The following is a 21,675-nucleotide window of genomic DNA, read 5'->3' on the forward strand; positions in this document are numbered from 1 at the left end:
AAGCAGCATCACAGTACATTAGCTTTGGATTTTTACCATTAAGATGAGAAGAAATATTTCTGCCATGAAAGAGGCAGAGTGGGAGATGTATAAATATTTGTGCGCGTGTCTCTGATGCTAAGCTTCACTGGCAGACACACATCTGGGTGTTCTAATCTTTAAACTGCAGCATGGCTCCATTTCTCAGGATTTCTGGTTTATGTGACTGCATCATTCAAGACTCAGCCTTTAAAAAAAAGGAAACCAAAAAACTATCACCCTCCTGAAAATTCACCCTAAGGAACTCGCTGTGTGACCTGGATTCCCACCTGCCTTCTAATGGATGGCACTGGAATTGCTCAACTGTGTGTCATATGGCCGCTGCAGTTGATACTGGAGAGTCTCCTATAGAAGGAGGAGCCTGCGCTTTTTGGAACAGGAGGAAGATCTAGGCTCTCCTCCTGTTTCCCCCATGACATTCCTAATAGCCCCTCCATGTAATTAAAAGGAGGCCTTAACATGAGGCTCCAAGTCCAAACGGTGAAGCTTGAGCCAAGTGACAATCAGTTCCCCTATTATCAACCCCAAATCCCCCCTCAAAGCTGTGAGTTTTGGGTCAGATTAAGGATGACTGGGTTCTTCACACAGTGCGGAGTCCAATGGCAGCTGGAAATGATCTGTGGGCTAAACTAGGAGAAGACTTACTTGGACTTGACTGGATAAATTAGAGTTAAGATGCATAGGGAGGAGGAGATTTCATACAGTCTAGCACCAGACTGTGTCTACACAAGGCAGCAGGACTGGTAGAACTTGGGTTTAAATTTACACTTTATGAAATGTGGACCGTGGAGACTCTTGTTCAGTATAAGAACAGCTTATTTCAGTTCGGTTAATCCCCATGGCTTCCCTCTCCCAAGGGCCGACTGCTCCAACAACTGCTTCAGTTATATCCCAGCCTTAATCTGCCTCCATGGACCCATGGAGCCGGCTAACAGGCTTCTCACTCCACCCGCTCTGGCCTTGAAAGGCCAGTGCCCTGTTACGTGAGGGAGACCCTGGCGCACATTTACGTTGAGTGCGCCAGGCTGCCAGCCCCCCTCCTCTCCTCTCACCATCTCTCCTTGGCTGCACTTTTCTTTTCCTCCTTCTCCCTCCTCCTCCTATATCCGTGGCCCCCACGGTCACGGAACCTGGGACCTCTCTCCTCTGGCCCTCTCTCCAATGGCCCTACGTGACCAGGACCAGGGAGGCGGTGAGTGGCTGTGTGCTGACGGGGGGGACTCCGATTCCCTTCCCCCGACCCGTCCCCGGGGGGTCTCACGGGCTCCGGCTCTGGCCTTCTGGCTCCCGCTGGCTGGCTCTGGCTGTCCGGCGCCGGCGGTGTCCTGTGCTCTCCTCCACTCCCCCTCCTTTTCCTGACCCTTACCTCCCCTCTGTCTGTGTTCTTTTATTGGTTTGTCCCCGCTATTAGTGGGTTTCTGGGGGCCCCCTGGCCTGCCTCTGGGGCGGGCTTCCTGGGGGGGGCTTCCTTTGCCCGGCCCCCCTTTGCCATACAAACATCAAAGCAAATCTTGGGCCCTGTGGGACTCAGCTTTCAGACTCTTCTTTACAGGCAGGCTCCCAGTGGCAACAGCCTAACTGCTGGCACCTGGGCTCCAACCATTTGGGATGGGGCCCGGACTACCCTTACCCTGAGGGCCTCTGTCAGGCCACAGTTCTCAGCCACTTCCTAGCTCCAACCTGGATTCTTGCCTCACCTCAGAAGATCCTGTGCGCTCACCCCCAACTCCCCTCCCCCAGCTGTTCATCCTTTTTTCCTCTCTGGCTGCCCCCTCTCCGCAGACTAGCTACAGCCACAGGAACCCTCCTGCTCTTCCCCAGGTGGCCTAGCCTGCCTGTTCCACTGCAGGGGATATTGGCAGGGTTTCCCTGCCTGGGACCCTCCCGCCAAGCTTCCTCTTCCTCTTCTTAAGTCTCACACCCTGCACAGGTGCTGGGAGGTAGGACTAATTGCACAGGGCTGACTGGCCCAAGCAAGTCACTTCAGCTCAGTTTCTCAAAGGCATTTAAGCTCCTGACTTCCACTGTAATCAAAGCTATTTAGGTGCCTAACTCCCACTGAGGATTTGGGCCTTGGTTTTCCTGTCCCTCAGTTGCTCATCTGTGCAATGGGGATAACAGCAGTGCCCTGATAAATACATTAAAACAGTGGTCCCCAACCTTTTTCATCTGACAAGCGCCAGCCGACGAGCCACCAAGGACAGTCATCAAGAGGCGTTGCCGCCGAAATTGCTGCTGATTTTTGGCGGCATTCCAGTGGTGACGCCCCTTGACATTGCCGCTTCTTGGCAGCATTTTGGCGGATGCTTGTCCGCCAGCCAGTACGTGGACGCAGATTGATGCCCCAGCGGGTGCCATGGTGCCCACGGGTACCATGTTGGGGACCACTGCATTAAAAGATTGTGAAGTGCTCAGATTCTATAATGATGGGGGCAATAGAAATCTCTAGGATAGATTCCCTTTGTTAGTCAATCTTCAGGGTACAGGCTGCATCTTTCTCCTCTAAAGCACCATGAACATTTACAGTGTAATTTAAATAGTAAATGCTACTAACGATGATGATCTGGGCTGCCTTTGAACCTGTGACCAAACGCTGATAAAAACATAAGAACAGCCATATTGGGTCAAATCAAAGGTCCATCGAGCCCTGTATCCTGTCTTCCAACAGTGGCCAATGCCAGGTGCTTCAGAGGGAATGAACAGAACAGGCAGTCATCGAATGATCCATCTCCTGTCATCCATTCCTAGCTTGTGGCAAATAGAGGCTAGGGACACCATCCCTGCCCATCCTGGCTAATAACCATTGATGGACCGATCCTTCACAAATGTATCCAGTTCTTTTTTGAACGCTGTTATAGTATTGGCCTTCACAACATCCTCTAGCAAGGAGTTCCACATAAACCATTACTAACACCACATGCCAGGCAGCCCCTGCTGTTTTACCTGCATTTAACTGCAATTCTTGTTTGCCGCGCTGGCGTAGCCACTTTGGTTCGAGGATATTAGAGACACAGGTAGGTAGAGTAATACCTTTCAGTGGATCAAATTCTGTTGGGGGAAAGAAACAAGCTTAACGAGACAGAGCTCGTCTTCAGGTCTGGGGAAGGTACCCAGTGTCACAGCTGTTAACTGCCCACTTCACCTTGATTGGGCTCGTGTTAACTTCTTATCAGTCCCACCTTGTATTTAGCTGTGACACTCTGAGGACCAGCTCTGTGTAACCTCAAAAGACTCTTTCAACAGTAGAAGTTGGTCCCATAACAGATATTACCTCACCCACCTTGCCTCTAACTGCAATATGTAAGTAATGTCCTCAGTGGCCAGTCAGTCAAACCCACTGCTTGGCACGCTTTCTAGCGCACGCACCTGTGGAGACAAGGAGTGTCACAGAAGAATGGTTTTCCATGCTGGAAAGGAAGCAACCAATGGACACATCGGATAGAAACCGAAAGGCAAGGCTGCATGTAGAGGAAGAAATGCCAGGGGTTGGGATGGTGACCCACACTTCACATCCTGCTACTGTGATTGAGAAATGATCTCATTCACAGAGTTAATAGTGGGACTTCAATTTACAAATGAACTATAAAAGCTACCCAGAGACTATCTGCCATTTTAAAGCAATAATGGTAATCACCGCCGCCACCTGTGTGGGTTAAACCGAACAATCAAAAAGCTCTGGCTGTCAGCCCGTCTTCAGCACCTGATTTACTAACAAGCACTCACAAAACATGCTGTAGGGCTGCCAACCCTCCAGGATTATCCTGGAGTCTCCAGGAATTAAAGATTAATCTTTCATTAAAGATTATGTTGTGATGAAACCTCTAGAAAGACATTCAACCAAAATTAGCAACCCTTATTGGCAGCCCATTTGCTTCAGCATGTTAAGTACCTATAATATGTATGTGGGGATTTTTTTCAACCAGATTAGATCCTGAAGCTTCACTGCATTAAAGTGAACCACGGGAGAAACATTTCAGTTTGGCAGTTCATGGCCAGCATTTTCCCACCTCAAAGATGGCAGAACTGACTCCCCTCTATCTTTGACATTGTGGAGAATTGTAGGAGCTGCTTAGTCCTTGACAAGCTGCGCCCTCAAGCCAATGACAGCACCCTAGCACCATCATCAGAACAATCACAACAGCAATTTGCGTGGTGAGTTTAAAATGGAAAAGCAAAACAAGTCATTTGAAACCTTGAAATTAAATGCACTGTGGGACAAAAACCACACACGTGTATATATAGCTATACAGCTTTATTGAATACTGTAGATGTTTCTTGGTGGAGAATATTAAATAGACCCTAATTGCCAGACAAGAGTGAGTGACAAGCTTCACAAGGCCAAGAATGATGACTCTTTGCAGGATGGTAATTACTGCTGCATTATGCTTAGTGCTTTCAACAGAGAAAGAAACGCTCTACAAAAAGGCTAAAAATGTACCTGTGGATCAGCTTCCATTGCCACATTTAGATATCTAAGAGGTGGGAATATAGAAAACAGGACCTTGAGGTTCAGCACACTTGTTAATTACCTGTGATTCACCAGCCCAGTGGTGGAATTAGCTCCCTGCTGGAGGCAGCCTGAAGATTTGAAGAATATTTGCAACTTGGGAACAGAGAAATGTTGTATTGTTTCAGGAAGCCAGGCAGTCGTGCAGTGTCAAAGCTTTATTATTTCCAATTCTAAAATGTTACATATAACAATGAGGGAAGGAAGGGACACACACAACATCCTAGTAAACGGAGACCCATTCACATTCCCTTTCCTGCCCACCCCCCAACTAGAAACGCAGGCATCTGTTACTGGTTATAAGGAAGATAAAGACCTGGTTGAAGACATGTAAACACATATTAGGGTGAAATACACCTTTAAGGGATGAAAAATCTCTTTCATAACAAGTATTAGCACAGAGTTGCACATGTCGGCATACTGCATTTGCATGGGCGGATGTCTACACTTCAAGCTGAAGGTGTAAATTCCAGTTCAAGGGGCATGCTAAAAATAGAGCAAACTCATAGCTGTGGGATTGTTGTCCTGAGTATGTATCTGGGATCACTGGCGCTGCTGCAGCTATGCTCTATTTTTAGCACGCTAGCTTGATGAGAGCTAGCGCAGGTATGTCTCCTTGAGCTGAAATTCACACTTCCCAGCTCAAAGTGTAGACATATCGATAGTCGACATGGACTGGGCCTGGCTCTTCTCTCACTTGGGTCCTGGATCCACGTCAACAGGTTCCAGATCTGACTCTGAATCAGGGACAACTCTGCTGAAGTCAGAGTTACACAGGTGTGAGCAAGGGGTGAACAGGGTTTTGGGACAGTATCAGCCCCACATCCATGTTTAAGCAAGAGTGTTTCACAAAACAATGTTAATTGAAGCATTTTCAGGTTTTAAAGCAACCCAACAAACCAGTGAGGAGTATGTCAGGAGTAAAACATCATTCCCCCCGTGTTGGCGATTTATATGTGCTGGTGAACGAGAACCAAAGAGCAGAAGTGGCTGTGAAATACAACGAAACTGACTAGGCGGTTTTCATTGTCCAAGCTGAGTGAAGTATAACAATGAAACAAGCAGGGTGGATGGCGATAAGGAAAATTTGATTCTGCCTTACTAATGCAAAGTGGTGGTAAATAAGACACGGAAGGAAACTAGGTTGTAAAAATCTGGGGTAACAGTTTCAAAAGTGCCCAAGAGACTTAGATGCTTATGTCCCATTTTCAGAAGTAACGTAGGCCAGATTTTCAAAAGTATTTAGACACATGAAGGTGGAGATAGGCGCTTTTGAAAATCCCATTTGGCACCTAGGCATCCATCTACATCTTTAGGTGCCTAAATACCTTTGAAAATCTGGCCCTACATGTCTTAGTCTCATAACCCAGACCAAAAGTTAAAATGCCCGTCCTGTAGCACATCACCCCAGCAGGCAGCACAAAGAGCAACAGCAGGGTGCTTGGTTGGATGCAAAACCACTTGGGGCTGGGAGCCCAGTACCTGATCTCATTTACCTTTATACTATCGTCATTTGTAAAATCCAATGCATGTGTATGTACATTGCAGGGTATTTTCCTATTAAAAACAAATATTCCTCCACCACCCCAACCTCATACAAAACCCCCAATTTCTGCATGTCTCAGAAGCAATCCTAAAAAAACAAACAGATATATATATTCTAATAACCCAACAATCACTTAGTGAGCTGGGAAGGGGGTGGAGAAATTGTTTAAACAGATCAGAGTGGCTAGTTTACAAAGGGGAAGGTGACTCACTAGTGGCAGTGAACTGCTTTTAAAGTGATCAGTCATCCCTGGACAGCACTCTTTGGCGTCTCTGGGTCCCTTTGCAGAATATGTGCCTCATGCAAAGCCCTTTGATGTCAACTGAAGGACTCCCATTGATCTGGGCTTTGGCTCAGGCCTTAAAATGCTTGATCCCTTTATAGGAGTCACGGGCTTGGCCTCTAGGCATCTGCCAGACATTGGGGAAGAGTGTATACCTCAGATGAGAGGTGGGGATGGCACCAGACCAGCAGCTCTCTCCAGTTTAGATCAGTGCCGAAGACCCAAGTATTAGTGCATAAGAAATTGCAGCCAGACAGATGCATGAGCTCTGGGGACAGCAAGGAGAAAACACAGGCCTGGCTCCTTCCACCTTCACAAGGGAAAGTAGCCTTCTTTTTAGAACACGTGGCTGAGATGGCTGCCCAGTGCCATCCAGGTGCCATCAGGGCGTCAGCAGGGTTCTCCCACTGAAAGGTAAAACACACAGAGTTGGCAGCACAGAGAGAGGCTGCTCACAACACCGACTTCAACACATCAGAGACCAGAAAGGAGAGGAAACATCCTACCGCAGAAAGATTAAAGGAATCTTTAATCCTCTTCCACGGCTCTCTTCCTCTCTAAATAAATGACCATCCCCAGCAGGCAGCCATGTTCAAGAAGGGCCCTTCGAAGGGAGGAGGGTGGAGCGCCATCACACCAGCTAATGGGGATCCCTGATGAAAACAATAATAAACCCAGTAATAACTGTGATGAGAATACTGAGGATGGAAACCTGGCCCCACAGAAGTTGGTAGCAAAATTCTCATTGACTTCAAGAGAGCCAGGATTTCACCCTGGCCGCTTATCGAGGGAAGTTCACCCTGTGCAGAGAAGCAGCACAAAGCAACATGCCACTCACACACTTTATTGCAAGGGCTTTCCTGGGGGTCAGGGATGTGCAGGCGTGTGGGTGGAGGTGTGAATCTCATGTAGTGCCGTTCACCTGTGGATCTCAAAGCGCGTCACGAAAAGCAGGCAGAACTCTTACAAAAACCATTTACAGGAGAGGAATCTCAGGCACAGAGATGCACAACGTGATTTGCTCAAGGTTGCTCAGCGAACCAGGAATACAACACAAGCATCTTGATCCTAGTTCAGTGCTCTCACTACGCTGCACTGCGATGTCCTTACCGAGGTGGGTAAGTGTTGGGCTCTCCATTTTACAGAGGGGGGAAATGAATCTCAGTAGAAATACTAATACACAGCTGGATGGCTACCATGGTATCACTCGCTCCTTTCCTCACTCAGAAGAGCAACCCTCCAATCCAAATGTTTCCCATTCTTCTGCAGCCAGCAGGAGGCAAAAACAAAAATGGGACAAACTACGCCGAGTGGACAGCAATGTCTCTTTCCAGCCAACGGCAAGTAAATTAGGGTCTGTGTGGAATCATGGTGACTCAGACGCCACAGAATGCTGGGGTTCGCTCAATCCGTGGAGAGTACAAGACTGGATGTGTCAGACAAGCCGTGCTGGATCCGGGTCAAGCAGTGAGACGTCGGCTCCCATCAGCACCAGGGACTTGGGTGGATGCGTCGTTTGCCTTTGAAATAAATAAAGACAGATTTGGTTGGCTGTGGGAGGGGGCATCATTTGAAAAGCTCGCTAGGAACAGCAGCGATGAGAATGACTGTGGATCATTAGGGGGGGCGCTGCGTCAGCAGTCAAGCCCCATTAAACTTTATTAAAGGAAGCAGAGCTGAGGGAATAGGGGAGGGAGGAGAGAATGGGTGAGAAAGAAAGAAAACGGAAGGGTTGCTCATGGAACAAGAGAACTGGTTGAGCTGCCTTCTTCACTGAACTCCTGGGAGGCGCCGAGCCTCAACTCCCAGGGTTTCAAAAGGAGTTTATGATGTCCAGCACTTTTATAGAGTCACAGCGTTATGGCCAGAAGGCATCATTAGCTCATATAGTTTGATTTCCAGCATATCACAGGTCATTATATTTTACCCACACACCATTACATTGAGCCATGTGACTTCAGTGAGAATAAAGCATTTCAGTCCTCAGGAGAGTAAGCTATTGCGTGTGCCACAGGAGAAACTGAAGTGCCCTCAAGCCCCTGTGATGGCATGAAATTGATTAGGTGAGATGTACCCAGACGATGCTAGCAGGTGACTCACCCCACACTGCAGAGGAAGTTGAACCCCCTTATCCCTCCACCAAGATCCCTGCCAATCTGACGAGGGAGGGAGGATTCCTTCCCAGCCCCACATCTGGAGATCATTTTGACCCTGAGGATGTGAGCAAGAGACATCAGCCTGACATCCAAGAAAGAGGACTTTCTGTATCACCTCACGTTGGCCCATGCCAGCAGTGTCCTATCTCCAGTTGTGGCTGCACCTTGATATATCAGAGGAAAACGACCTCCACCCCCCACCTCCAGCAGATTACATCTAGCTAATTGTGCATTGGGGGAAAAATCCTTCCTGACCCTTACAGGCAACTGGCTCAAGCCCTGAAGCTTGAGCTTTGATTATAGTTACTGTCTTAATCAGTCAATTCGGTTCTCTCTAAGGCGCAGGGATGTAGGGAATGAACAGGGGGATTCACAGACTCCACGACCAGAAGAGACCATTGCAACCATCCAGCCCGACAGCGCCCTGCACATACAGGCCACAGACCTTCTCCTAGAAGTTGGATTAAAGAGCTCCGTCTTAAAAGACTCTGAGCCACAGGGCGCCTGCCCCCTCCCCGGTAAGCTGTTCCAATGTTTAATTATCCTCACAGCTAGGAGACTGCATCTTATTTCAAGGCTGAATGCCTCTGACTTCAGCTTCCAGCCACTGAATCTTGTTATGCCTTTGTCAGCAAGGCTGAAAAGCCCCCACTATCAGATCTCTTCTCCATGCGCGAGCACCTACACAGGGTGAGCAAGTCACCTCTCATCCTTCTCTTCGAGAAGTCGAATAAACTGAGCTCCTTAAGCTTCATGTTGTATGGCTTGATTTCCAGCCCCCAGATCATCTTTGTGGTCCTCACTGAACTTTCTCCAGTATTTCCACATTCTTCTTGCAGGCCCCAGACTGGGCACAGTATTCCAGTAGTGTCCTAACCAACACTACGCAAGGAGATCACTTCCTGCCTCTGCTTCATAGTCCCTTTTACACATCCAAGGAGCACATCACAGCACTGACAGCGCTTCCCCTTCCCCTGCTGGAGCCCGGAGCCCCCCCCCAGCTAGCACGTGGCTCCCCAGCCCCCGAGTGCTGCGTGGGAGGTGTGGCCCCCCCAAGTGCCGCCTGAGCACAGGGCAGGCAGCGTGGCCCCAGCACCCAGGGCCCCCCCCAGCGCTGGGCGGCCCCAGCCACTGCAAGTCTCAGCCACAGGCCGGTGGTGGCGGCCCTTGCCCCAGCCAGCTTCCTGGAAGATGAGCAGCCTGCCTGGGCTGGGGCCAAGGGCAAGCAGGAGGGGCCTCAGGGCAGAGTGTGGGTGGGGCCATGCGGGGCCCAGCCTCCCCCACCCTACAATATGCGCCGCCCATGCATTGGATCCAGTGGAATTTAGCCCTCCTGGAAGGCTGGGGACAAAATGAGACTCCCGAGACAAACCCACTGGAGCCCTGCACAGCCCACTCTCTACAGGGGGATCCTCCTTCTGGTGATCAGCAAACCCCAGGGCACCAGAGCCAGGGCTGGCACAGAACAGCCAGATTCACTGTGGGACACGCTTGGACTGGGGCTTTTTTCTTCCCCTTCATTTATAAAATTCATCCCACAGCTCAGGGTGCATCTGCAGAACCCAACCCCCTCTCCCTCGCCCCCAATCATCGCTCCCCAGAACTCAGGCCACCCCCATCGTCCTCTGGGAAGGCAAAGGGCCTAGCACTGGGCCCTAACAGGCAGCACTTGACCGTTCGCAACGAGCCAGCCGGCACATTGCTGACCGGTCAGTGCAGACCAGTCACCCTCAGCGCCAAGTCATGGGCCAACCAGGGTTCACTCAGGACTAGGAACAGAGGAAATGCCAGCCTGGGTCGGACCAAGGTCCCTACAGCCCAGCAGCCTGTCTCTGACTGCACTGCACCAGATGAACCGCGTAGTAGGCAGTTTTAGAAGGACGCCATCCCTGGGGGAAAGTTATCCCAAGCCCATGGAGCTAGGTGATGCTGAACATCAGCAGCTGTGGGCAGCATGGGGCCAGCTAGCCTGATTGTTAAACCACAGTTACACTTCCTAGAGAAAAGGAGCCCCAAGACTCCACAGCCTACTGTGCCAGCACTTGTGGGGCTCCCATCGCCCTAGCCTCTAAGCACAGACCACGCCCAGCCCCAGTCCACACTAGGGGCCAGATTTCCAGATTGGTTGAAAAGCACCTGCAGCTCCCAGAGGGATTGTGGGGGCTCAGTGGTTCTCAGGATCAGACTCCATTACCGCCCACTGTCCCAGGGACCTTGACTGGAATGGCAAATCACAGAGAGAGACAGACCGACCGACCTGCTAGCCAGAACTGAAGCCCTGCAATAAAGGGCAGCAGGGCAAGGTGCAGCTCCACACCCTGCTGGAAGCAGAGGGCAGCTGCCCTTCCTCTCCTGGGCTCGGAGGAGCAGCGTTACCTCGCAGCCGCCCCTCCTCTTTAGCTTGCGCTTCCCAAGGCCAGCAGCCGGTGCGCTAAGGAAGTCCGTGCATTTGCTGGTGTAATGCATTCCCACTGGCGGCTGTGACTCGCCGGGCTCCCCTAAGCAGCGGAGCACTGCAGAGCTGCCTCTGGCTCATCGAGTAGGGCACTCTCTCCGTGAAGCTCTGGCACATGCACCGCGTGGCTGTCACAGGAGGACTGCTGGTGGAGCCAGCTGCTCGCTCAGCCTCCCGCTGGCTAAAGAAACCTGTTGGAACAAATTGCTTCAGGAGGCACTTGCAGCAGCAAAAGCCCACTGATTCAGGCAGCTCTGCGAGAGCCTTTGGGAACGACAGCAGGGCCCACCCAGCAGGCACCAGGCGGCCTAAGGCCCAAGGCCACTTCCTGCTGGGCTAGCATCCAGCTCACAATCCCAGCCGTACCTTTGCTGCTGCTCCCAGCAGAGAGATCAAGGACTGGATGGGCCACCGAGAAAGAACTTCTCCTTTCTCCTCTACACGCGGTTCTTCCCGAGCGATGGGGTGGCAAAGGACGCTTGCCTTACGCGCCCATCCCGTCCTCATCTGTTAACAGCAGCCTCCACAGATGCCAATGCAGTACCTTCCCATCTGCACCGTGCCCACTCCACAGAGTGGAGAGAAATACAGGTCATGGCCACACTTTTCAAGAGCCGCTTGTAAGTTCTCGGGTGCCCAACTGGAGATGTCTCGCAGGAGCCTGGTTTTCACAAAGTGCTGAGCACCCACGCTCTGAAGCCCAGGCCTCTTTACGGCATCTCAAATTGGATGCCCCAAAACTGCGGCGTCCAAATTCACTAGTTGCTTCTGAAGATTTAGACCCGTATTTAGAGATCTAGGCACAGATTCTCAAAGCTGCAGAGGGGATCTGGACACCCAGTCATTTCAATGGGAATTGGGCAGTCAAATGATGTGCTTTGAAAAGGTCAGCCACAAGTGTTACAAATACACCGGAAGTTCATGGCCTTTTTCACCAGTCCTTTGTCTTCCCCTAAAACCAGACCCTTGGCCATGCTCCCTTCCCAGCCCTCTCCCCTCCCCCTTCCCAGAGCCGGAGTGGGAGAGCTACTGACTGGCAGGGTAAAATTGCTTTGGAATCATCACAGGAACTCTTCAACAAGATAGCGACCTGGGATTTGTTCGTAGGATGCGAAAGGCATCTGAGAGTTGCACTTTGGTACAGAATTAGAGAAGAGGCGAGAATGAGATCTGCATTAAAAATAAAAAAGAACAACACTTGAGCTACTGCTATGAGACACAAGTTGGTACCATTAGAGTGTTATGGAGACTTTCAGAAAAGTGATAGATAAATTCCCCCACTGGGATCTTATTCTGCAACAAGGTACAGATGGTTTAAAAGAACTGGGATCTTTCCCCCTTGCATGCCCCATCTCTCTCTGAACTCTAGTCACACCGAGGAGCCCTGCAGTCTAAGGGGCAGAGCGGGGCATGGAGCAGATTGTGGATAGTTACAAAGGATTTTGCAGGTATGATACTCTGTGTCTGGCAGTTAGGAACCCATCCGCACCAGCCCTTCCTAGAGAAATTAAGAAGAAATGGTCTTTACTAAGAGTTATTAATTATTTGTGTGACAGTAGGGCCTAGAGGCGCCGTTCTGTTAGGTACTGCCAGACACACAGCAAGAACGGACAGTCTAAACAGACAAGCATGGGAGGGGAAAGAGAGGCAGAGATCTATCTAGCCGAGGTACTCATCTGGCCCCAGTGGTGTGGTACCTGAGTGCCTCCCAATCCTTAATGTGAGCCAGGGCAGGGCTGTTCTTCCGCTTGTACTGATGGGAACCAAAGCACAGGGAGACAGAGTGACTTCCACAGTGTTTGTGGCAGAGCTCCACAGGACAGGCAGAGCTGGGAATAAGGTCTCCTGAGTGCCAGGCCACTGCCTTGCTCACTGGACCTCCTGGAGTGTCTGAAGTAGCACGCTCACTGCTTCACACTGCAGGGGATTCCATTGCATTGGGGTCGCTCTCCTTCTCTCTTTGTTTATAGGCACCAGTGGGTCTCTTACACGTACCCCTGGGGGTACGCAGAGGTCTTCCACGGGGTAGGTCAACTCATCTAGATCAGTGTTTCTCAACTTGCAGGTCGCGACCCCCGGGGGCGTTGCAGGGGAGGGGGTGTCAAGTACAGGGCCGACATTAGGAGGTGGCAAGCAGGGCAGCTGCCCAGGGAACCACGCCACAGGGGTCCCACAAAGCTAAGTTACATGCTTCAGCCCCAGGAGGTGGGGCTCGGGCTTTAGCCTCCTGAAAGGGCTACAGTAGTCAGGAAAGGTTTACACCACATGGTTGGCGAGGTGGTGGGGCTGGTGCATTTATCATAGTGGCCTATGGAATGGCTGATTTAAACTACTCATGAAGGTGTTGTATAGAACACAAGGACATCGTGTGTACTACAGTATCCTGCTGACAGCCATGTTCATGCATAATGTACCACGATTGCCATTAAACTCTGCACACATCACACTGCTGCAGCGTCTCCCTATTTTTGGGAATGCTACAGTCATGTTAATGCCTTGCAGAGCCATTCACTTTAGGCTCATGTCATCTGTGCACAGTGGAGAAAACTGTTTTTGGAGGGTTGGAGCCCAGAATTGTTTTGGAAGGAAAACAGAGCTTTAAAAATTAAAGCAAAAACCCTTTCCCAAACCTGCAGATTGTGGTTTATATAATGCCTTCAAATGAGAGCGGCCCGGCAGGGGGCGTGAGGATAAAGTACTCAGCCAAGGACACAGACCATACCCATGCCAGACCGATTGTCTCTTGCAATCAGCAGAAGCAGCTGAATTCGTTTAGTACATGGCTGGGATCGCTGAGGTATCTGCATGAGTGCAGGACAGAAGTGGAACCCGAGCCCGTTTGCTTTAGACACAGCTGATGTACTCGCTGGGGCGTGATCCCCCAGCATGCCCATAACACAATGTGTGGCTACACACCAAGTGCTGGATTAGGCTTGCTTCAGGCACACCCGGCAGCACCTCTGCCGTGCCACTACATACCGCAGTGGAGCCAGGGATCCCTGGTATAATTAGCCCTGATGGTGGAAGTACTGCTCCAAATGCCATGCCAGGGAGCACAGGTCACTGCTTAAATGGCCTGTCTAATCTAACCCCTGCAATCCACTGCACGGGACAGGGTGGATCTTCGCGGCCACGAGGCTCTCACGCTGGCGTGAGATGCTGCATTCTGCTCCCAACAGGGCCACCAGCCTGAGGCCAGATGTTCACAATCAAATCAAGCACAAAAATCAAATAGACTTGGGCGGAAATGGCTGCTGCTCCTCCCTGCCCTGCCATCGCCAGAGTTATGCAGGTCACGGCAAAGAACTCATCCAGCAAAAGAACCACTGTCTAAATGAAGCAATTCCAGCACGCACAGTTCTGCGGTAGGAATGGGAGGTGACCGACCCCAGGCCAAAAAGAAGGTACCTTGCAAACGTTAGCTAGTTGGCCACGCAAACCTGACTGCACCTCTTCTGAGCCCGGATCCCACCTACACCCTAGTTTAGCTGGGCACTAGCCCAGGGAAAGTCGCAGTCCTAGATACATGCCACATGTCACCTGACCTGACTGCGAAAGGTTAACCCCGGCATTTCGGGGTCCGATTTTATACAGCAGGAAGGGCAGATTTTTAAGCTGATGACTCCCAGCGGCTGAGTGCTGGGAGGAGGTGGCACAGGAATTAATGTTGCAGAGTGATCAACCCCTTCACTGTTCTCTCAAATCTAATTTACACCTTGACACAAAAGCCATGAAACTGACTCAAGAACCAAAAGGAACAGTTGCCAGAAAGGTGACAGGAACAGCTGGGAGGGAGAGGTGTTAAATGACAACCTCCGGGGTTACTGTGTATATAAATGTGAACTGCAGAGAGAAAATATATGCGTTTCTTCCAGCTGCTCCAGATCAGAAGTGAAAGCAGCGTGCAGATCTGCTCTCACACTCAGCTAATTCCTCTGAGCTGGCTGGGGATGGAGTGGGGAGGTTGAGTTTACATTGCAGAGGGCCGGGAAGTGACATGTTTTAATTTATGAGCCAGCCTGACACATACAAAGCATTTTTATTCCCCAGTAAAACACCTGGATTTGCACTTTGCTTCAATAAAAGTTCAGATCCATGCTGCAAATGCTGGGATTTAATGGGCAAATGTAGAGGTGTTTGGGGAAGTCCCGTCATTAGGGGGAAAGTCTAGTGCCTGAAAGTCAGCCATGACCTTGGACAAGACACTTAGAATCATAGAGTTCAAGGCCAGAAGTGGCCACCGGATAATCCAGTCTGACTTCCTGTATATCACAGGCCACCAACACCACCCAGCATCTGGCCACTAAACCCCGGGCCTCTCTGACCCTGCACAAGGGCCACACGGGCTTCTCTGACAATGCTGGGCATGGACTCCAATTAGAAGCACATGGGGATTTTCTCGGCAGCCTTCTCTCAGCTCAGTGGGCCGGGCTGCCAGCCTGGGGGGCGGGAGGGGCGCCGCGCCCTGCGCTCTAGAGAGGAAGCCAGCCTGGGGGGCGGGAGGGGCGCCGCGCCATGTGCTCTAGAGAAGAAGCCAGCCTGGGGGCGGTGAGGCCTTTCACTCACCAGGGGCACTTCTGCTGGCATCGCTGTCACACTCCTCCGCCAGCAGGTCATTCTGGCAGCTCTCGGTAGCACTCGGGCCTCCCCCGCGCTCGCTGCCCAGGCTGCTGCGGCTCTCCGAGAAGGCGTTGGAGTGGGTGCTCCCGCTGGGAGTTCTGGGGGAGTCACTGCCAGCCGCTGCAGAGACACAGGGGAGAGGTTTGCTGCAGGGCTGTCTCGGGAGCTGCTGGGGTTTATGGGTGAGGAAGGGGCTGGGTTGCTGGCCCTAGACATCCACAGAGCAGACACGACGCCAGCTTCCCACACCCCACCCTGCCAGCATGCCTCCTTCTGACCCGGGCAGGGCCCATCTCCAGCTCAGTCCCCCGGCCACCCTGCTCCACTGGTCATTCTGATGCTGTGGAGTCACGTGCACGAGGAACCAGAGTGAGTTCTGTAGCCTCGGATGGGAACCACTCACATTCCCTCACTGCCAGTCTGGGTGGGCAGGACTCAACTCACTCTGTTGTATTCGCTGGCACCAGGCCTGCCCTGGCCCGGCGTGATACACTGCCCCATGGAGCTCACCGCCCAGCAGGCAGCCACACACCCAGCTTCAGGGGTGGAGAGGCCAACCCCAAAGCGGTGCCATTGTTTTAATGTGAGACCATATACCATACGTTTGCAATGCACTGCCACATGTGGGTGGGGGATGAGAGCTGGAAGGCTTCGTGGCTGCAAGGATGGGAGTGGCAAGAGGCTGGTCCCTTTAGCAAACTAGCGACCTCACAGTGGGCTGACCCTTCCCATCACCAGTCCTGCCGAGCCATCCTGTCTCCCGTTATTATTAATTAACCACTCTAGTTCAGTCATGCTCGAGGCCCCCGTTGGGCTCACTGCTGTGCCATGCACTCTGCAAACACACATGATGGAGACTCTATCCTTCCCCTCAGCACTAGCCCGTAGTTCCTGGGGATAGCCAGACCCGCAGCTGACGTAAAGTGAAGCCAGCAGAACGATGCCAATTTCCAGCAGCTGAGGAGCTGGTCCAGAGTGCACAGTAACAATTGTCACCCTACGCTACATTTCCATCACCCATTTCCGTGCCCACATGCAGGGGTAACAGCCGATTCCTCACCTGATTCCGCGTGATGCTTCCTGATCTTCAAGCCCTTGGCCCCTCCAGACAAGGACTTATCATCCAGGCTAGAGGAGCTGAATTCTGAGTCGCTCTCGCTGTCGCTAGAAACCACTGCAAGAGACAGAGAGGGAGGGGAGTCAGGCCATTCCCAACATTCACAGTCCTTACTGCAGGGGACCAGACGGAGCCAAAAGACAACACAGGACATAACGACTTGAAGGCTTTGTCTACACTAGCACGTCTGTCGGTCAGGGGTGGTGTGGACAGTGCTACGTCAGTGGGAGATGCTCTCCTGCCGACATAGCTACCGCCGCTCGTTAGAAGTGGTTTCATTATGCCGGCGGGAGAGCTCTCTCCTGCCAGCATAGGGCAGCTACACAGGAGACCTTACATTGGCGTAGCTGCAGCAGTACAGCTGTAAGGTCTGTAATGTAGACATGGCTGAAGACTGTTCCTTCTCCAAGGTGCGATTCAGCCGTAGCTCCCACACAGCTATTCACACTTGGTCGGGGTTTTACGATTCAGGGCCGCGTGTTACAGACTCAGTTCAAGTACTGGCCCGGTCACTTCGCACTCCTCCCGCCCCCTGCCACTGGTTTGCGGCACGGCCTCACAGATTCCATACTGGGCCATGCGGCACAGCCTGTCCTTATGCTGACCCGCACTGAATACCACAAGCAGCCGCCCTGACTTCAATGGAGTGAAGTGCCGCTCAGCGGATCACAGTGTGGGCCACGGTTATTATTTGTGGCGTGCTGTGTACCTGAAGAACGATGGAAGTGCTGCATAAGCACCCAAGGAGTCCGGCAGGCAAGGTGGTGACCAGGCTAGGGAGGCAGGAAGGCTGGTTCTAAGTCCCACTGACTTGCTTCTGTGAGAACCTTCCTCTCTCAGTGCCCCAGGTCCCCGTGGGTGAAGTGGGGACGATGATACCAAGGACTCGTCTGCACATGGAGTTGTTCCTGAATGACTCTGGGTGTAGACACTCTTATTCTGGAATAGGAGTGTCCACGTAGGGAGCTATTCTGGAACAGCTGCAGTGCTTTAAATTCACACCCTACCTCCATTCGAGTTAGCGTCAACATGTAGACAAGCCCTAACTCTCCTTTGTGAATCTATGATGAAAAGTGCCAGTTAAATCCTCAGTATTACAGTGTCAATCACATTCGCTTCTATTCTATACAGGATTTCCCATGCTCATCACGGTAGTATCCGATCCGAGCACAATCCAGTCATGCATTAAGCCACCCTAATCTATAACATGCCACCTGTTCTCTCATTCTCTCCCCCGAAGGAGAACTGTGTGCAGAGGAGTGTCTTGTTTTGGCAGGGGGTGTTTGGTTGGTCGGCTGAACATAAATATACCTGCTGCTATGTGTTTATATCAGAGAAGGCAACGTCAAAGAAATGCACCTTGAACTTGGGAGTGGAAAGTGGGCAGGTTTGGGATGGTCCTTCGTTCCATCGGCTCAGCACATCCCCAGATAAGGTTCTGTCTTCTGCACCGATGAGCATCACCCTTATTGTTCAGAGTTCCATTGGGCCAGAGGAGCACAGCTGTCGACCGTGGTTTTCATCTCAGAGCTTTAGATGACCTTTTAGATGTCCTGAGCGCACCAGGGCGCTCCTTGAAGAGAAGGCCGAAGACCCTGACCTCAATTTAATAGTCTGTGGGAAGCCAGTGAAGAGAGCGGAAGACAGGTCTGGCACATTCCTAGTAGCCTGTGCTGCTGGGGAAACACGCCGCAGCTTTCTGCGCTAGTTGGGGTTTTCTAAGTGCTGATGGCTTTGTGCCAGGTATATCACATTGCTGTAGTCCAGCCAAGAAATGACAACAATGTGAATCACCGAGGCCAGGTCTGGGTCACCGGGCTGGGATGGTGTTTCCTAGGCAGGCAGAGATGTTACAAAGCAGTACTCATGGATGCCATGATGTGAGAGCTCAGCATCACGGAGGAATCCAAGAGCACTCCTAGACTACAGACTGAACTGACCAATTGTGCGTGTGTATCTTCAACCAGCAGAGCCTGCACCATGGCTGCACGCTCTTCAAAATGCTTCCCTCTGCCTGCCAGGCTCACCCCAGCCCAGAGACTTTGGGATGGATTTGTCTCCTGGACTGGTTGGGTGGCTTTTGCTCATTTGATTCAGGCAGCTATATCTGCAGCCCAATAACCATCGTCTCATTCTCAAATATGGTTCAAAATCCTTGCGCCAAGTGTGAAGCTAGCTTGTCTCAGCCTTAAGCGAGTCAAAGTGACAAGCTGAAACATCCCCATAAAGAAAACACTCTCTGGTATTTATTGATAAGCTTTTCTATCACCATAATATCTGAGCATCTTGCCAAGCATACGGGAGTCACCCCTGCGAGGTAAGAAATTACCATTACCCCAGGGCGAGGCGGGAAAACGGCGGCACACAGATTAAGTAACTGGCCCAAGATCACCCAAAGAGTTGGTGGCAGAATCCAGCGCTGCCATGTCCCAGTCCCTCAACCCCGGTACTAGCAAGGTGACTACAGAACTCCAGCACAAGGAACTGGGCACAAGTTATGTGTCCAGACTAAGGAAGAATATTCATTAACGAGCCACAAGATTTAGGGCCTGGGGTCTCACGAGGGGTCAAGCGCCTTTGAAATCAATGGGAGGTAAGGGTGCTCTGCGCTTTGCTGGATTAGGCTCTTGAGGTAAGCTAGCTACACACAGACAGTGTGGGCAAGAGAGAGCAATGCCCAGACAGGTCCCCCAGAGCCGCCTGCCCCTCACCAGAAACCCGAGTGAGCCCAGAAAACGACGCTTACAGTGGGTGGCTTTCAGCCCTGTGCTGAGAACCAGCACTACATCTATGCAATAGTTCAATCTCACGGATGGGCCCACAGCCTGACCCTCTGCGCAGGGGAGAATTTCACCCCAAGCCCCATCCCCGCACAAGGAAGAGTTCAGCTGTCCGCAGGGTACAGAAAGGACTGAATATATCATGGAGGGTAAACGGGTCCCCTCAGGAAGGTCCTTCCTCCCCCCAGGTCTTTGCGGGGAGAAGCTTGACTTGCAGCCAAACTGCGCACTGTCGTTATTCTTCAGATCAAGAAAGGACATCGTTGCCCAATGCAGAGAGGAAGAAGAGCCCAGTGGTCAGGGTGTTAGTTTGGGATTCAATTCCCTGCTCTGCCACTGACTCCCTCTATCACCTTGGGCAAGTTACTTTGTCTGTCTGGGCCACAGTTCCCCACTTGTACAATGGAGACAGTGGAAATGCCCTGCCTCACTGGGGTATTGGAAGGATAAGTGCTTCAGAGACTGTGAGATGCTCAGATACTATGGAAATGGAAGATATAAAGTACCTAAGACAGGGCTGTCATTTTTCACCAGCACTCAGATTAACACACGGGCTTTGCAAAACTGCACACTCCACATGCAGGCAGGCTGTTGAACTGTTCCACCAAGGTCCTCTGCGAGCGTTATCATGTGCAGGCAGCTCGCTGTAGGACATGAATTTTCTTTTACTACAGAAATTTTAATATCTAAAATAAAGCATTTCTTGAGTTATCCTCTCTGAGTATATTAAACCTGGCTGCTGGCATTATTGGACGGCTATAGAAATTGACCTCGCTGCCAGCTATCTTCACAGGGCAATCTTGATCAGAATGGCTCTGCGGTGCTGAAGAGGGAGTGCAGCCCGCCAGCCAATTTTCTCACTCCAATCAGCTTGTTCCTCAATGGCAGCAACTCTTACTGTGTTTCCGATTCACCCTCCCGGACTGGCCCAGCCTTCAGCTGTCTAACCGCGCTGTCAGAAGTTGGTCGCACCTCTCGTCAGCTTTAATAAATACTGCTGAGAAAGGAGCCGCGCATAGCGGAGACCATAACTGCATTACAAATGGGAATGTACTAGCAGGGACGGATCTTCTGTCCAAGAGCCCCCCAACAAGGGGGTTTATTTTGTTCAGAACAGTCATTACTTCTCCCAAGAATCAAGCAGGAATGAAAAATCGCAGGCCTGTCACTATAAACCAGAGGCCTCAGCTAATTGTCCATTCTGATTCGATTGCCTCCGGCTGGGAGTTTCAAAGGAGCCCATGGGATTTAGGCACGCAGTTCCCACTGACAGTCACCTAACTCCCTCAGGCACCCCACCCTCCAGGTCCTACTGCTTGATTTTTATAATCACAGAAACGTTGGGCTGGAAGGGACCTTGAGAGGTCACCCAGTCCAGCCTTCTGTGCTGAGGCAGAACCAAATAACCTACAGCATCCATGTGACAGGTGTGAGTCCAACCTGTTCTTACAAACCTCCGATGACAGGACTCTTCAACCTCCCTTGGAAGCCAGTTCCAGAGCTTAAATACTCTTCGAGTTAGGAAGCTTATCCTAATACGTAGCTTAAATCCCCCTCCCCTTTGCTGAAAAGTAAGTGGACCCTTTAGAGTTTATTAACAAGGTGTTTAGATTAACAAATTCTTCCATCTCTGCACCTGCCTTCTAGAGCCACTTAAAAGGAAAAGTGGGGTGGGGGGAAAGGGAGGGGAAGGGGTTATTTGGGAGTGGTCTCCTTTACATCATCCACTGTGAAGAGGTGACTGCTGAGGAGGGCCCACCGATGAATCAAGGCGAGATGGTTTTATCTTGCAACCCTGTTTGGCTTTAAATGCGCCAGAGAGGGATGGCTTGGGATGAGACAGATATTAATGATTGCAAGACACCACTGATGGCAGGAGCAGCCCACTCTGCTCTAGCTTCCGCTGCTGCTGCTAGTGTAGATATTACCCAGAGTGCTGATGTTTCTTTTTAAAAGTAATTTTTCTCCCAAGGCTGCTTGGCTTGTTGCTGGAGCATTGCGGAACCCAGACAACATAAATCTGGCGCTCAAGCAGATGCTGATATATCACTAGGAGTCTTCGGGGTGGCTGTATTTTCAGAGTATGTGATATCTATCTTTGTCCTTCATCATCTCGTTCGGACTGAGATTTACTGCTGTGTTTTTAAGCAATCCTGCTGCCTTTCAAATGAG

The 21,675-nt window shown here is 51.1% G+C and overlaps 2 protein-coding genes across 14 annotated transcripts in view; both read right to left on the minus strand.

Annotated features, from left to right (window-relative positions):
• DOC2B (double C2 domain beta) overlaps positions 1-3,003 on the minus strand; it is a 159,779-nt gene extending 156,776 nt beyond the window's left edge. The window contains exon 1 of the mRNA XM_039508366.1: positions 2,983-3,003. Within this exon, the coding sequence (XP_039364300.1) occupies positions 2,983-2,988 (6 nt within the window). The 5' untranslated portion in view covers positions 2,989-3,003. The remainder of the gene's footprint in view (positions 1-2,982) is intronic.
• RPH3AL (rabphilin 3A like (without C2 domains)) overlaps positions 1-21,675 on the minus strand; it is a 106,899-nt gene that overhangs the window by 11,759 nt on the left and 73,465 nt on the right. For 6 of the 13 annotated variants that reach the window (XM_039508371.1, XM_039508374.1, XM_039508372.1 and 3 more), the window contains exons 7-9: positions 16,667-16,780; positions 15,553-15,726; positions 11,282-12,156 (exon numbers count right to left, since the gene is read on the minus strand). In XM_039508371.1, coding sequence (XP_039364305.1) covers positions 11,939-12,156; positions 15,553-15,726; positions 16,667-16,780 — 506 coding nt within the window. In that variant the 3' untranslated portion in view covers positions 11,282-11,938. Of the gene's footprint in view, positions 1-4,689; positions 7,896-11,265; positions 12,157-15,552; positions 15,727-16,666; positions 16,781-21,675 lie in introns of those variants that run through there. The other 7 variants (XM_039508367.1, XM_039508369.1, XM_039508368.1 and 4 more) reach the window with 4 other exon arrangements.

The sequence above is a fragment of the Mauremys reevesii genome, linkage group 20 (assembly GCF_016161935.1).
Source record: "Mauremys reevesii isolate NIE-2019 linkage group 20, ASM1616193v1, whole genome shotgun sequence".
In the NCBI taxonomy this organism is placed as follows: Eukaryota; Metazoa; Chordata; order Testudines; family Geoemydidae; genus Mauremys; species Mauremys reevesii.